Source organism: Heterocephalus glaber, unplaced genomic scaffold, assembly GCF_053883595.1.
Source record: "Heterocephalus glaber isolate CG9 unplaced genomic scaffold, H.glaber_assembly_v1.0 deba00000281, whole genome shotgun sequence".
In the NCBI taxonomy this organism is placed as follows: domain Eukaryota; kingdom Metazoa; phylum Chordata; class Mammalia; order Rodentia; family Bathyergidae; genus Heterocephalus; species Heterocephalus glaber.
The window spans coordinates 11,765,307-11,782,504 of NW_028258139.1; the positions used below are offsets into that span (position 1 = coordinate 11,765,307).

The following is a 17,198-nucleotide window of genomic DNA, read 5'->3' on the forward strand; positions in this document are numbered from 1 at the left end:
TTTAAGCCACCCAATCTGTGGGATTTTGTTGTGGCAACCAAGCTGACTACCACAACATTCAATTTGGAAAGTCTATTAACAAGTATTGGTGGAAAAACTGAATATTTACACACAAAAGAATGTAGTTGGATTGTTACTTTATGCCACATACAAAAATCAGCTCAAAATGTACCAAAAACCAACTGTGAGTCACACAACTACAAAATTCTTAAGAGAAATCATAGTGGAAATGTCGTATCAAGGGACTTGGCAATAATTTCTTGCATATGACACCCAAAGCACAGGAACAAAACAATAAACAGATGAATTGAACTTCATCAAAATTAAAACTTCTGGCTGAAGATGATGGCTCATGCTGTAATCCCAGCACTCTGGAGGCTAAGACAGGAGGATTGCAAGTTGAAGCCTAGCCCGGACAACTTAGCAAGACTCTGTCTCAAAATAAAAAGTAGGGCTGGGGATTCAGCTCAGTGGTTTCACTGCCTGCTGCGCAAGCGCAAGGACCCAAGTTCGATCCCCGGTACTAAAACAAAAAACAAAATAAAAAGTAAAGGGGCCGGGGATTTAGCTCAGTTCTTCCGTCACCTGCTTTGCCAAGCACAGGTCCCGAGTTCAATCCCCAGTACCAAAAAAAGTAAAAACCATCTGAGGATATAGCTCAGTGCAAAGGCTCTGGGTTCTATCCTCAGTAGTGAAAAAGAAAAAAATTGAAACTTTTGTACATCAAAGGACACTGTCATGAGTGAAAGACAACACACAAATGGGAGAAAATATTTGCAAATCATGTATCTCTTAAGGAACAAATAGCCAAAATATCTAAAGAACTCCTACAATTCAACAATAAAAACCAAAAACATCCAATCCAAAAATGAACAGAGCTAGGTATGGGGGCACACACATGATACTAGCACTCTGAGAGGTTGAGGTAAGTGGAGCATACATTCAAGCCTAGCCTGAGCAACTTAGTGAGATCCTGTTTCAAAATGAAAAATTCAAGGGCCCGGGATTTAGCTCAGTGGCACTGTATGTGCCTCACAAGCGCAAGGTCCTGAGTTTGATCCCTGGTACCAATAAAAAAAAAAAAAGAAGTAAAATGAAAAATTCAGTTAAGAAAAAAAAGGGCTGAGGACATAGCTCAGTATAAAGGCCCTAGTTTAATCCCCAGTACCAAAAACAAACAAACAAAAAAGGCGAAGGTTTCAAATAGACATTTTTCCAAATAATATACAAAAATGGTCAAGAAAAACCTTGAAAATATGTTCAACATCATTGTTTGCTGTTCATTTGAAATGCAAATCAAAACCACAACATCACTTCATACCTATTAGGATGCCTATTATCAAAAAAAGTAACATGTTGGGAAGAATGTAGAAAAATGGAGCCCTTGTGTACTGCTGGTGGGGACGAAAGCAATGCAGCTCCTATGGAAAAGTTGGGCCTCTCCTCAGAAAGTTAAATAATTACTATGATTCAGTGATTTCATTCTTATTTACCAGAAAGTGCTTAAAGACAGAACTCAAATATATACTTGTACACCAACATTCATACCAACATTATTCACAATAGTTTTAAAGGTAGAAACACCAAAGTGTCCAGCAACAGATGAATGGATAAAATATGATATATACATACAGTAGAATATTACTCATCTGTGAAAAGGAGTGAAATTCTGATACAGGCTATAACATGGTCAAACCTCAAAAACAATGCACTAAATGAACTAAGCTAAACATAAAAGGAAATATACTATATGATTCAAAATAGGCAAATTCATAGAAACAGAAGATAGAATTGAAGCTACCAACTCTGGGACACAGAGGAAATAGGGGACTTATTTAATAGTTACAGAGAATTGCAAGGTCCCAAGTTCAATCCCCGGTACCAACCCCCCCCCCGCCCCCAAAACAAATAGTTACAGAGGTTCTGTTTGAGATAATAAAACAGTTCTGGAAAGAGTGGTGACGGTTATAGGACACTATGAATGTACTTAATGCCACCAACCTGTAAACTTTAAAATGGGTAAAATGGAAAATTTTGTTATGTATATTTTACCACAATAAAAAAGGCAATATCAACTCTGTTAAGTGACATGGAAAAGTATGAATGACATAATGTTAATTTTATTTACAATATGTAAAAATATAGCCATGTGTGGAGTTCTCTACATTGTGAAATTTTTGGCACTAAAGAAATAGCAAAGGTGAAGGTATTAGGTATTTCAATGACATGCATAAGAGTGTTTTCCTTTTTTTTGAGACAAAGTCTCACTGTCACTCAGGCTGGTCTTGAACTCCTGAGCTTAAGCAATCTTCCTGCTTTAGCCTCCCAAGGGCAGGGACTACAGATAACACCACTCTGGGGAGTGTTTTCTTCCTAAAATGCTCTCCAGTGTTTCCGAAAGGAAACATTCTAAATCAGCAACATGAATCCTCTTTTCCTAAGTGGGGGAGACTACAGGAGCCTGTTTTTGGTGCAGTTTTCTGTTTCTTTAAAAAGAATATGCACTCCCTTTGGTTTAGGAAAAGAGGTTTCTTTAATTAGACAGAAATACTGCTTCACCCTGTGGAAATAGGGTGAACAGTCAGTAGGACACATGAGGACATGCACACCAGAACTGTGCCCTCACAGACCCTCCTCCACTATCATGGTGAGAAGTCTTTCCGGAGGTGGATCCTCTGGTGCTGACACATGTTGGAACTGTGTCGGAAGGCTTTCCCACACTCGCTGCACTTGTAGGGCTTCTCTCCGGTATGGATCCTCCGGTGTTGAACCAGGTAAGTGCTCTGGCTGAAGGCTTTCTTGCAATCACTACATTTGTAGGGCTTTTCTCCATGATGTGAGCGCTGGTGATGAATGAGCCTAGAGCTGTTGTGGAAGGCCTTCCCGCACTCGCTGCATTTGTAAGGCTTCTCCCCTGTGTGGATCCGCTGGTGCTGAATGAGGTGTGTACTTTGGCTGAAGACTTTGCCACAGTCATGACACTCGTAGGGCTTCTCTCCAGTGTGGCTTCTCTGGTGTTCAACAAGTTTGGTTTTCTGGATGAAGGCTTTCTGACATTCATTACATTTGTAGGGTTTTTCTCCAGTGTGAATTCTCTGATGTTGGATAAGGTTGGAACTCTGGGTAAAGCCTTTACCGCATTCTTTACACTCAAATGGCTTCTCACCAGTGTGAGTCCGTCGATGTCGAATAAGGATAGAACCATCACTGAAGGCTTTTCCACAGTCATTACATTTGTAGGGTTTCTCTCCAGTGTGTATTCTCTGGTGATAAACAAGAGAAGAGTAGGCACTAAAGTGTTTACCACACTCAGCACACTTATAGGGCTTCTCTCCAGTGTGAATCCTCTGATGCTTCATGAGGTTAGGCCTCTGATTGAATGTCTTGCCACACTCCCCACACCGGTAGGGGATCTCACCAGAATGCATCCTCCGATGGTTGATGAACTCACAGCTCTGGCTGAAGGCTTTCCCACATTCACCACACTTGTAGGGCTTCTCTTCACTGTGAAGCCGCTGGTGCTTGATAAGGTTAGCACTATACCTGAATGTCTTCCCACAGTGGCCACAATAATGCAACCTCTTCCCAGTAGGAATTTTTTGATCTTCTGTAACAACTAAGTTTGCCTTGAAGAACTCCCCAGAATCATGAACGGTATTTGGTTTTTTTGACCTGTGCACACGCTTATGGTTGTTAAGATACGATCTCTGCTCAAAACTTTGCTCACATGTATCACATTTGTGAGGTCTCTGATCAGGGAAAGGGCCTAACCCCAACCTGAGGCTTCCCCCACTGTCCCGGCTGCTCTCCTCACTGGTCAGTGTGCTTGGGCTAGGGCATATCTGGCACACTAGCTTGTCCAAGCTCCTCTCTGGCTCCTTGACAAAGCCACAGTCTTCTGTCTCCACTTCCTCCTGGTGAACAGTCCTCCTGGGCTGATGCAGCTCTCGCCCAACAAATGTCTCCTCTGAGGCCAATTCTGTGTGCTCAGTCCTGGTCCCATGAGCTGAAACAACAAACAGAACACCCAAGGGTCACCTGTTCTGACCCTGGAAAGAAGACATGAAGATGCACCCCAGGGGTGACACCTGGGGACACCAGGTCAGTCATCTCCAAAGTCACAACAGTCCTGCAGAGATGCAGCCTGGAGTTCAGAGGCTTAAGACCTTGCCCAGGGCCACAGCCATGTGGCCCTGTGAGCCTTAACTCTTAGTGAAACTGTAGGACACCTGTCCCTAAAAGTACAAAGCCTTCACAGCACCATGGAAACCAGAGCAAGGAGTTAAAGTCATAGAAAACAACAGATAGAGAAACTAAGGCCAAGTGAGTCTGATGCTACCCAAAAATCCATGGCAGAAAAATCAGCTGCCTTCCTGGGAGCAGAGAGGGCTAAGCTTGTGCCAACCTGCAGATGGAAGGCATAGCACATGCAGATTGGGCCCCTTGGCTCTCTTCAGCAGCCACACCACTCCTGGGGCTCTCCCTGGAGGTGCGGGACTACCTTAAGGCGTCTACGTGGAAGGCTCTCTGATGCCTTCAAACCTCTATCCCTTCCTTCCTCCTTTCCCAATATACTCTGAGCTCTCCTACGTGGCCACTCCCCAACAGTGGGTATGGACAAGCACCCAAGCAGGGTCCTGCCATAAGGCCCCTCAGAACCTGCAGTCATACTCAGGATTGATCAGTTTTGGCTGCCACTTGCTAGGTGAATGATCTGAGGCAACTCACTCACCTTTCTGAGCCTCCATTCCCCCATCTGAAAAGCAGGATATGCCAGGATATGCTACCATACAGCACTCTGACAAGTGTTAACATGGAATTAAATAACAGACTGACCACCAAACCTTCAGCCCAGTGCCCAGCACAGTGAGTCTCAGATGCAAATGGATTGTGATGGCCACTTTCATCATCCCTTCGCAGTCCTGAGAGGCCTGCCTTCCACAGCTGCCCAGCCTCCAAACTGCATATCCATAGCAGCTCAAGACTGCAACCAGTGGGCTCACCCACTGCTGCAGGAATGCAAACAAGATGCTACTTTGGCATAATCTGGCAGAATTACCTAAAGCTGATCTGTGCATATCTTGTGACCCAGAAACTCCACTCCCCGGTACACACCCACCAGAAACACAGTTCCTATGTGCGAGAAAGAGATGTGCACAAGACCCCCTCACTAGGGACAACCAAATATTCACTCCAAGTGGAAGGGAAAACGAATTCTGGCATAATCACATGACGGAACACTGGCAATAAAACAGACCCAACTGCTGCTGTATGAAACATGAAGATCCTCTGCATGAATCCAGACAGAGAGAAAAGATCAGCAAAGCAGCCTCTTGTGACTTGTGCAGGGAGCAATGAAAAATGACATAGGTCCAGGGGCTCCCAGGACCTGGACATAATCTATATTTTGACCTGGAGGATAGTTTTTCATAAAAATTCACCAAATTCCCATTTCTATAAGTATATTCAAATAAACAAATTTGGCTACTGTGGCTTTTCCTCAGGATAGCCCACCCTGCTTTCTCCAGGATGTTCTTTTATCTTGCTTTTTCCTTTTTTACTCACTCTGCAGAGCCAGTTTCTCCCTACTGTTCACTTTTACTTTCTCAGATAAACTTTGCCACTGTTTTTTGGCTCAAAAAAAGCAAATTTGCAAAAGGAAAACAAGTTGAGCCAGCAGCTCCTTCCTGGGACAAGAGCAGACACAAGCAAAAGCATAATCATTGCAGCTCTCCATGGCAGCAAAAGAAGATGGGATCTCCTGGTTGGCACTTCCCCAGAAAGCCTGACCAAAGCTCAAGTGCAAGGAAGTGGAAACACATTCAGTGGCACACCAGGGGACATAGGTCTTGCTATTAAGAAGCAGTCTTCGGTGCTAGGGTATAACTCAGTAGCAGAGCATATACACATATGTACACACACACACACACACACACACACAAAGTGATGCTCATACACAGGTGTGGAAAAGTCATCACCCAAAAGGAAAAACAAGGGATTTTTTTTTGAAACAGGGTCTCACTATGTAGTCCAGGCTGGTCTTGAACTCACTATGTACCCCAGACTAGCCTCAAACTCACAGTGATCCTCCCTGCCTCGGCCTCCCAAGTGCTGGGATTACAGACATCTACACCCGGCAGGGAATATTTTAGAATACGACTATGTCTGGGCACTGAGATTCACAGTGATCTGACTTCTCCTATTTTCCTGTAATGGCCTATAGTTGTTAAGTGAGCTCATTGAGATGAAGGCAGAAAAAAAGGCAGGGGAGCTGGGCATGGTGGTGCACGCCTATAATCTCAGCACTTGAGAGGCTGAGGCAGGAGGATTGCCATGAATTTGAGGCCAGCCAGTGGTACATAGTGAGTTCAAAACCAGCCTGAAATAATAGCGACGTCCTTTGTCAAAAAAAGAAAGAAAGAAAAGAAAAAAGCAGGAGAATGAAGTGATGGTCTCCATCACACGCCCTTCCCAGACCCTCCGTGTGCAACAGCCCCGAGGACAGGATTCCGTGGGGCCCCAGGTCCTCACAGGACCCTGGCCTGTACCCACACTTTAGACTAGCACTGCCTGGAACGCCCTCCCTGTCCTCTGCAACGCAGCCCCCACAGTCTTCCTAGAAGCTTTTGCTCAAGAATCTCCTGCCAGGGCACCAAAGCTGATCAAGTCGAACATGACATCAGCAGAGGCCACACCCCAGGCTGGCCCATCTAATCTGGATGCAAATTCCCTCAAATTCCTGAACCACCAACCAGACAACATGACCCCCAACAGATGCTCATTTAGTGACTTAACTGGGGGAGCAGCTTCCCTCACGCACCTGAGCTGCTGACTCTCAGATGCCTTCTCCCCTCAGCTTCCTTCGTGTTCAGGACCCACGGCTCATTCCCTCGCTCCAGCTGCAAGATCACCCCAGGCTTGGGACCTGCAGATCCCGCTCCTGGGAAGGAGACAGAGCCTGGGGTTGGTACCGAGGATACAGAGCAGTGTTGTATGCCACCTTGCTCTGAGACTGCAAGGACAGGAAGCACAGGCAAAGGATATGAAGTCCCAGATACTCTCTGGAGGAGCTAGAAGTAGGCTGGAGGCTGTCATGAAGATGGAAGTCTGAGTCCAGGAACAGAACTACAAAGTGCTATGCACCAGAAGCCAAGCTCTCCACAAAAAGGGTCTGCCTCAGCCCAAGGCAGGATGTCAGAGAAAGGATGGGCTTACTCTGGAGGGTCCCTGCACCACCCACCCTCTTCTAAGACTGGGCCTGCCAGGGTAGCATTGCCATCTGTGGGCCCAAAGTGTGAGGCTCCAACCCAACCGCTACTAAGCCCACAAGCCCAGGGCATTCTCACACTAAAGCCTGCTCAGGAGCCTTACCGAGAGAGACCAGGTTCTTGTAGGTCTCCAGCATCACATCTCTGTAGAGGTCCCTCTGAGCATGGTCCAGACACCCCCACTCATCGTGGGAAAGCAGAACAGCCACATCCTCAAAGGTCACCTGGGCCTGGAACAATAGGACTCTGCTGCAGCCCCCAGGGTGGCCCTGGGTGGGCACCAGGGAGCAGAGAGAAGAGAAGTACCCTGAGGGGAACAGCAGGGGAAACCCAGAATCACCCCTCCTCTGATGTCAGCACCCTAGACCAGATAGTTGACAGTGATTGCCAAAGAAAGCACTAGTTGAGACAAACTTCACACTCCAAAGAGAACAGACACTCACCTGGAATGAGGCAGATGGAAACAAGGCTGCCATCACTTCTGCCCTGGGCTTCCTGAGGGCAGTGCACAGGAGCCTGTCACTCAGGGGCTGAGGGAAGAGAAAGGGACACTTGGAAGTTGGGCACGGTGGTACCTGTAATCCCAGCACTCGGGAGACTGAGAAGGGAAGATTACAAGTTCCAGCTAAGTGACTTAGTGAAACCCAGTCTCCAAATAAAAAATTTAATAAGCCTGAGGATGTAGTACAATGTGAAGGCCTGGGTTTAATCCCCAGTCTCACACACACACACACACACACACACAAAGAAAAGGTCTATGGCAACAGTATTATTTTAGTTTTAATTAGTGTTTAGTTGGTATCTCTTTACTATATTCACCATTCCTGTATTACTTTAAGGCAAACAGGTACACTGTAACTAACTGGAGATTCTTGTGCTTCTAGAGAATTTAATCTTATTTCTTACTTTATTCATCTACTTGGGACTTCTACACACTTTGTATTTGTTATGGTCTATACACTGCCTTTGCCCTATGCCTTCTATTGTCATTTTAAAAATCTGTATCTTTTCTAGCCCTTAATGTTTTGCCTTTATTATTTACATAAAATGAATAAATATTGTTCTTGTCCTAAATGAGGCAACTTTTAGTGTGCTAAGGAGAGGGGCAGGAGGCTGAGAGGATGTCAATGTGGGCAGTGGAAGAAGAGCTGGGCAGGCAGCCCTGGACTGCAGGTAGGGCTGCTTATGGCAGCACCAAACACCCTGAGACACAGAAGGAGGGCCCAGGCTGGGCCTCCATGTGTCCCCATGTGTCCCCTGCCCCATCCCCCCTACTTTTTGAGACAGTGTCTCACTAAGTTTTTTTGTTGAAATAGGAAATTTATATTGAAAAGTCGACAAGTCCTATGTATACAGTTTGATGGACAAACTGCCCCACATACAGAATCAGCATCAGGGTCAAGAAAAAAACAGACCTGCTGCCAGATGTCTCCTGCCCCCACAGTCACTATAACCAGCCAGCCTGAGAAACAGCATACTTCATCTTCATGCTCTGGGATGAACTAAAGCAAATCAACATCTCCATCTTTCATACCTGGATTCTTCCCCTCAGGGTACTGCATGTCATTAGCTGTGTTTATACTAGTGGTGGTAAGCCTATGGCATGCATGCTGCAGCGGACTGTTTGTACCATTGAAAGCTCTAAGGTTTGCCATCACTGGTTTATACCAATCAAAACAGAATTGAGGGGCCGGGGATTTAGCTCAGTGGTTTCACCACCTGCAGCGCAAGCACAAGAACCCAAGTTCGATCCCCGGTACCAAAAAAGAAAACAGAATTGAAAGTAAAAATCATAGCACTGGTTGATTTAGCTCGGTGGTTCTGCCACCTGCCTTGCAAGCACAAGGTCCTGAGTTCAATCCCTGGTACCAAAAAAAAAAAAAAGAAAGAAAAAAAAATCATTAATAGGAACAAAAACAGATACTACAGATGAAAGAAAACATCCACCAAAAAGCTGTGTTAATTACACATATATGCATGCACCAAAGAGAAACTGGCAAATTCGCCTCTGAAACAAGATCTCTTTAACATACTTCCCTCAGAAATGAGTGGGTCAAGTAGAGAATCTCATACTTTTAACAGAGAATACATACTTTTTTCAACATATGCATTGAATATCACACCAAAAAACCTCATACCAGGAAGTTTCAGCAAATTCCAAAAAAATAAAACTATCTCAACATTGGTTCTTTGAAGATGCTAATAAAATACACAAATATATGGCAAATCCAATCAAGGGAAGAAAAAGAGATGGAAAACTAAATACTATTAGGGAAAAAAAAGACATAAAATAAGATACTATACAGCAGTAGTTCTCAGAGTGTGGCCCAGGGACCCTGAGGTCCCAAGGACTCAATCTACGTTCATACCTACACTGAAATGACATAGTGAAAGCACCTGTAGGAGAGTCAGTGACAAGACAAGGATGCTCATTCTGTGTGATGCTACTCAGTATCTGAGCCAGTGCAGAAAGTCTCAGAAAAAGGAAATACAAGCTAAAAGGACTGGAAAAGAGGGGCCAGGGATGTAACTCAGTGGTGCCACAGCTGCCTCGCAAGTGCAAGGTCCTGAATTCAATCCCCAGTACTGGAAGAAGAAAAAAAAAGAAAAAAGGATTGGAAAGAAAAGACCAAAATGCCATTATTTGAGAATAAATAAAATGCTATTATTAATATTATTAAATATCATTAAACGTCAAAGTAATTTTAATATTTGAGAATAAAATTACACAGGAAATTCAAGAGTATTAATCCAGGGTTCAGATAAGTTTTTCGTTTTTGTTTTTTTTGTACCTGGGATCCAACTCGGGACCTTGCACTTGTGAGGCAGGCGGCAGAACCATTGAGCTAAATCCCTGGCCCTCGGATAAGTATTAACAGCATCACCATTACAAAGTCAGATAAATTAATAGCAAGCTTATGTACTAGCAATCAGAAACCAAAAACTGACATTTACAACAGCTTCAAAGACCATTCAGTAACTAAAAGTCTAACAAAAAGATATGTATAGCCAGTCATACTGATACATGCCCATAATCAGGAAGTTGAGGCAGGCAGATCACTTGAGCCCAGGAATTTAAAACCAGTCTGAGCAACATAATGAGACCCATGTCTCAAGGAAAGAAAAAGTGCTCTATGGGCAAAATTATAATTTTATTGAAGGGCCTTAAAAAGCCTATGGAAAAATCAAAGCTGGACATAGGGGCACACACGTGTAATTTCAGCACTCCAGAGGTTGAGGCAGGAGGACTGCCACAAGTTCAAGGCCAATATGAAATACATAGCATGGCCCTGTCTCAAAAAAAAAAAATTATAAATAGAAAATATCATAAAAATCCCAAGTCTCCTTAAATCAATTCTGTGTAATTACACTAGAAATTTCAACAAAACATGAAATGGGACCAAAATGACTCTAAATATCATATTATAGAATAATCATGCAGGATTAGCCAAGGCTATGCCAAAAAGAACCAAAGGAGGAAGCTGGGCACACACCTATAATTCCAGCACTCTGGGAAGCTGAGGCAGGAGGATTCCAAGTTTGAGCCCAGACTGGGCAGCTTAGTGACATAGAGTAAGACCCTGCCTCAAAAAAAAAAAAAAAAAAAGTTGAAACAGGGAAAAGATATTGGAAGAGATCCACACATATATTGCAATTGAGGAAGATGTATTACTCAATAATTGGTGTTGGCCGGGGATTTAGCTCAGTGGTTCCAGCGCCTGCCTCACAAGCGCAAAGTCCTGAGCTCATGGTACCAAAAAAAAAAAATTGGTGTTGGCACAACTGGTTTCTTTTGTTGTTGTTTCTTTTCTTTTCTTTTTTTTTTTTTTGGTACCAGGGATCAAACTCGGGACCTTGCACTTGGAAGGCAGTCGCTGGAACCACTGAGCTAAATCCCCAGCCCTGTTGTTTCTTTTAATTAATTAATTATTATTATTATTTTTTTTTGGTACCAGGAATTGAACTTGGGACCTTGTGCTTTCGAGGCAGGCACCGGAACCACTGAGCTAAATCCCCAGCCCTGCTGTTTCTTTTAATTAATTAATTATTATTATTATTTTTTTGGTACCAGGAATTGAACTTGGGACCTTGTGCTTTCGAGGCAGGCACCGGAACCACTGAGCTAAATCCCCGGCTCTCTTTTAATTTATTTTTAAGAGCGGGTCTCACTATGTAGCTCAGGCTGGCCTCAAATTCCTCTCAATCCTCCTGCCTCGGCTTCCTGTGTGCTGGGATTATAGGCATGTGCCACCACACACAACTCTTTTTCCATAGAAAAATAAAATTAGATCTCTGCCTTCTATGGTACTTAAATGTTTTTTAAAGTCTACACAGGAAAAGACTGTGTTACATGGCTCCATCCAAACAAAACACCATGAAATTAAAAGACAAGTTCTCTCTGCATCCTGGCTGCCATGAGGTGAGCAACCTTGCTCCATCATGCACTCCCTGCCCTGTTGTTCCGCCTCACCAGGGACTGAAACCTCAGAAAACATGAGCTGAAATAGATCTTTCCTCCTTGGGGTCAAAAAAAATTAAAGGACAAGCTGCAAAGTGAAAAGACATTTGCAAGCATATGTAACAGAAGATAAATACACAGAATATATTTTTTTAAGTTTAAGGAAAAGGCATAGAGAAGAATTACAGAAACAAAGTAAAACAAGACTTCTTTCCCCAAGGTTGAGAAAATGTTTCATAATAGCAAATACTGTGGAAATGAGCAGTATAAACTGATAAGAGTTCTGGAAATCTGTCTTACGCTACATGGTAGAGCTAAAACCATGCAAACCTCAGCCGGGGATTTAGCTCAGTGGTTCCACTGCCTGCCTGGAAAGCACAAGGATCCGAGTTCGATCCCCGGTACAAAAAAAAGAGCCTCTCGTCAGACAAATTTTCAGTATGTGCTCCATAGAAAATCCTGTTAATGGTCCGGGGATTTAGCTCAGTGGTTTCACCACCTGCCCTGAAAGCACAAGGTCCCAAGTTTGATCCCGGGGTGGTTAAAAGAAATGAATTATATTAGGCCAAACATGATGGTACATGCCTGTAATCCTAGCACTTGGGAGGCTGAGGCAGGAAGATCTTGATTTCAAGAGCAGCCTGGGCTACATAGCGAAACCCTGTCTCAAAAAACAAAAAAAGAAGTGAACTATAACAATGTCAAGTAGATAGCACAAAGTTAAGTAACACTGACAGATATAGAATATCCATAGTATGTGTAGGTATGTACAGAAAGTAAAGATATTGGGCTGAAAGGATATTGGTTAGAAAAGGGATGTCTCTGAGGGAACAAATGTATCTAAGCGTAGTTTTACTTTAATAATGTTTTCTTTAAAAGAAAAAAAAAGGCCTGAATAAATTTGGCAGAATGTGAACTAGCAATCTCAGTCGCTGTGGTGTTTGTTCATTTTCTGTACTTTCTTTTATTTTAAAATTTCTTGAAAAATATTTTAAAATATGGATTAAAAAACACAAAATGATGGGGGCAAATACAAACGCTTCAGATGCTGAAAAATGAGAAACAAAAATTTGGCTTCATGGGGAGAAAAGCTTTGGAGAGCCACGAGAAAACAGGATGGATGAAGGCGTGGGGGGGAGCGAGCCAAGTTAAGGAGAGGGGGAGAACCGGGAGAGGGAGAGAACAGAACTGGACGGCGTGTGGAGGAAGGTCGAAAGGAGGAGGGGAACGGGGCGTACGGAAGGGTTACAGGGAGCAATAGATCGGGGCATCCCTGACGCAGGAGCTGACCTGAGGGCGACCAGGCACGCCCGAACCTGAGGGGTAGAGAGTAAGGAGACGACCCCGGGGTGGGTGAACAGGAGGGGAACTATCGGAGGATGGAGCCTGTCAGGGTCTCTGCGGTGGCAGGGGCGATTCAGCCCGCAGCCACAGGAGCACCGGCGAACCAGGAAGGTCGCCCGCAGAATACGCGCACGACAGAGCCCACACTCACCTCAGCGCCCCAGACAGAGAAGCGGACTTGCAATCCGGCCCCACTGGCCGCCAATCAAGACCAAGCCGGAAGTGACGCCTCCGAACCCGCCCCTTATACGGGCCTTAGGCACCGCTCTGGCAAGCTAGGACGCAGCGTCTCGTTATCCACCTCCGTGGATGTCTGTTGGTAGTGGTGGAACTGCGTGGGGCGGGATGGCAAGTCCCAAACGACCCAGAGGCTTCAAAACCCAGGCAGTGGCTAGGGTATCAGTGACCAAGTCAATGGCCAGCAGCTCACACTAACTCTTTTGTCCAATATTGGGGATTGAACCTCTGCCGGGAGATGCATCGCCACCCCCACCCCCCTTTTTGAGACAGGATCCTCTGTATCGACCAGGTTAGGCTTAAATTTGCACCTCCTAGAGTGCTGGGATTACAGGCGTGCACCACAAGCCCGACTACTTTTTCCGATAACTCTTCTAGTGAGCCATGAAAATCGCCAAAGGATCAGGACACAGCAAAGCAGCCTGCCTGTTTTAGCGGTTAACTCACTGCCTCCACCCCTAACTATAGGCCCCAGTGTCCAAACTGAACAGGGGCTTCCTGACTGCTTCTGGAGCAAACCCTCTCTGATGAGTTGTCCATTGGCCCAGGCTCCACTTTGCTGAAGGAGCTGGAAAACTGGCAGCTTATGGCCAAAGCAACCATGTCTTCCAACACCTTCTTCCTTCCAGATGCCACTCCATCCTGAAAATGCCTCTACCTGTAACCTTGGACCCTTGGGCCACCCATGTGAGAGGATCAGGACCAAGTCTCTCCCTGGGCAAGTGCGGTGGGCACCCAAGGGCAGGTGGTACTCAGACCAGTTACAGCAGAAAGCCAGAAGGTTAAGGCTCACACTAGGTAGAAGCCACTGGTAGCCACAGCAAGGCCCTACAGAAAGGACCCTGCCTACAGCTACATAGCTAAACCACCCTGAGATGACCAGGGAGCAAGTGTCAGAGATCTGATTCCAGCTGATGGAAGGGGGCTCCCAGGTTTGATAGTTGATGCTGCTCAGCATGTGGTCAATAAACACCAGGACATGGACAGGCCAAACAAGCCTACTTGTTTTCCCTTGGAGTAGGAACTAGCCTGTCTTCTTATTGCAGGTTCCCTTCCAGATGTTTCTAACCTGTTGCTTCTCAGGAACACCACTCCGAGAAGGAAAAGTCAGGTTCCAGTGCAGGAAGGAGCATATACCTGCTCTTTGCCATCCAGCCTAGGCCTCTATTTAGGTAGACAGGGTCTGAGGTGATCTGGAACCCATAGGAAAGAACTGCAAACAAGAATCAGCACTATTATACAGGGACCTGGGAATAGATTTCTGTACAAATGCCCACCTCAACCTGATCACCACCAGCAGAAGTAGGAGGGCATGAGGCACAGGTGAGGAAAAGGTACCTAGAACCCGCCACTGTAGAAGTGAAACCCACCACCCAAGGAATGCAGCCAGTGTAAAGTAGCTATATAGCCTGCTCTTTCTTGGTAACCTGCATGGAGTGGAAGAGGTAAAGTCAAATTATTCTTCCCACACCCCAAGATCCCTGGGCAAAGCAGACCCCATCATGTTGGCACCTGTGGCTAAATACCCCACCCAGCAACTCCACAAATAACTGAGATCAGAGCTACTCCATCATTTGAATAAAGATGTTGCCAGCCAGTCCAAGGACAAACTTTATTGAGCCACTCGGCTCTAGTTCTCTTTCTCCTGCACAGTCTTGGTTCCACGGAGTCGTCCAGTACGGCGAGCAGCAATGAGACCCACTTTTCGACCAGCCGGGGCATCTCTGCGGATGGTTGAGGGTTTGCCAATGTGCTGGTGGTTACCACCTCCAAAGGGATGCTCCACAGGCTACAAGCAGAAAAAGATGGTGTTAGAACAGGGTTATCCCACCTGCTTTGGGCCCAGATCAAGAGGTCTGGCTATAAAACCACCACCTAGTGCTTCTCCCACTGCAGATGGCCCTACCACATGGGTAGAAGGCTAACTTCCGTAGAGGGCTAGGTAACCCACCCACATGGCCACTGTACCCACAATACCCCACTCACTCATTTTCTGGGCTACTTACATTCATGGCCACACCCCGCACACGTGGCCAGCAGTTCCTCTTTGCCTTATACTTGTGATAGGCACGGCCAGCCTTTAAGATAGGTTTATCAATTCTGCCACCACCAGCTACTACACCTGTAGAGAAGACGTGGCACCTCAGATATATATACCATAGGCCCTCCAGTAAGAACACACCCAGGCAAGTGCTTGCTAATGCCCCACCCTCCTATGCTAATCACTCAACTTAAGATTTGATCATATGCATCATCCAAGAGCCACAGTACTTCAAACTACTACCAGAAGAAAGCCCACCAGCCTCCACCCTAGAGAGCCCTTGCAACCTGTGTGCTACCCTCACATTTCAAGTTCCACTGGGCAAACAAGCCAAGGCCCTCATCCCCATCACAAATGATGTTCGCTAAGCTCAAATTCCCAGATAAGCATCCCATCTTCATCATTTTGTCTGAGACACAGAGCAAATCACCTAGCCTCTGAAACTTCCAGGACAACCCACCAAGGCCACTGTATCACAGCTGTGCTTATTCTGTGAACACATCCTGACAACAGCATTTGTGCAAAAATGGATTTAGGAAAGATTCCATGGTGTTGTTCAACAACAAAATCACTCACTTGTTAAGACTTGAGAAAGTCAAGTGACTTGCCCAGTTCTGTCTGAAAAAGCTGTAACCACTATCCTGCTGGGCTTACAGAGACACAACTCAAGACTGCTCAAATTTATAGAGCCCAAGTTCAGGAAAGCAAACAATCCGGTTCTAGATACAGAACTGCCAAGTGACAGTCCACTGCAGCTTCTGGTCTCATCACCCAATCTTCAGTATTCAGCATGGCACTCACCAACAACAGCTCTGTTGGCAGAAGAAATGACCTTCTTGGAACCCGAGGGCAGCTTCACGCGGGTCTTCTTGGTTTCAGGGTTGTGGGAGATGACTGTGGCGTAGTTCCCAGAAGCTCGGGCCAGCTTGCCCCGGTCCCCAGGCTTCTCCTCCAGGCAGCATACGATGGTACCCTCAGGCATGGTGCCCACAGGAAGAACATTGCCAATGTTGAGTTGGGCTAGCAGCAAAAGCAGCACCAGATGGTCAATGCAACCAATGGCAATATGAACCCACTCTAAGCACTCCACAAGTGAGACAGGTACCATACAACTTTCTGGAAAACCGAACGGGTCCTCCTCCTGCCACGAAAATCTCCCCACGCGAGGCTTCCACCCAGTAAGTTATTTTCCAGGCGCAGGCTGTGCGCTCTTCGAACACACCCATCCCGTATTTGCCCTTCCTTCCCGACCACAAGGCTCACCTTTCTTGCCGCAATATACGAACTGGCCCGTGTGGATGCCCTCAGCAGCGATGAACAGCTCCGTGCGCTTCTTGAATCGGTATGGATCCCGGAAGACCACCTTAGCGAGTGGAGCGCCGCGGCCCGGGTCGTGGATGATGTCCTGCGGATTGGGACGGGGTCAGCGCCGGGCCTCAGCGGGACGCCCCGTTCCCCCACCCGCCCCAGCTGGCTCCTCGAACCTTCACGATGCCCTTGATGTAGCCGTGCCGCTCTGCGAAGTCCACGGCGCGTAGACGAGCAGCGCCCTTGCGATGCTTCACGTGCGCGCGAAACACAGAGCCAGCACCCTTCCTCTGTCCACGGATCACGCGGCCCATGGCGGCGGATCTAAGGGCCGCTCACTGTCAGCATCCGATGGGAAAGAGCCCCGCCGCCCTGGCTTCCCGGAACCTACCCTACGGGTCGCACGCGCCCCCATCCCGGCCCCTCCATGCCCTGTTCCAGGCCACGCGCGCCCGCGCCATTTCAGAAGAGTTGCTCAGGTCCACAGGTAGCCCCATCGTGGCCTAGAGCGGTGGATGGCAGCGGATGTTCCCAAGGCCGC

The 17,198-nt window shown here is 46.3% G+C and overlaps 2 protein-coding genes across 3 annotated transcripts; both read right to left on the reverse strand.

Annotated features, from left to right (window-relative positions):
* Nucleotides 1–1,475: 1,475 nt before the first annotated feature.
* On the reverse strand, nucleotides 1,476–14,776 carry Znf34 (zinc finger protein 34). 2 transcript variants are annotated; one of them, XM_004837660.3, is made up of 5 exons: nucleotides 13,223–14,776; nucleotides 7,712–7,798; nucleotides 7,372–7,498; nucleotides 6,821–6,940; nucleotides 1,476–4,006 (listed from the first exon to the last, which is right to left on the reverse strand). In XM_004837660.3, the coding sequence occupies exons 2-5, from the start codon at nucleotides 7,742–7,744 to the stop codon at nucleotides 2,643–2,645; spliced, it is 1,644 nt and encodes a 547-aa protein (XP_004837717.1). In that variant the 5' UTR covers nucleotides 7,745–7,798; nucleotides 13,223–14,776; the 3' UTR covers nucleotides 1,476–2,642. The 2 variants fall into 2 exon arrangements, with proteins under 2 accessions (XP_004837717.1, XP_004837718.1); XM_004837661.4 differs by lacking the exon at nucleotides 6,821–6,940.
* Nucleotides 14,777–14,906: 130 nt separating this feature from the next.
* On the reverse strand, nucleotides 14,907–16,975 carry Rpl8 (ribosomal protein L8). The gene is made up of 5 exons (XM_004837659.4): nucleotides 16,834–16,975; nucleotides 16,613–16,754; nucleotides 16,151–16,369; nucleotides 15,315–15,430; nucleotides 14,907–15,097 (listed from the first exon to the last, which is right to left on the reverse strand). The coding sequence occupies exons 1-5, from the start codon at nucleotides 16,969–16,971 to the stop codon at nucleotides 14,939–14,941; spliced, it is 774 nt and encodes a 257-aa protein (XP_004837716.1). The 5' UTR covers nucleotides 16,972–16,975; the 3' UTR covers nucleotides 14,907–14,938.
* Between the last annotated feature and the right edge of the window lie 223 nt (nucleotides 16,976–17,198).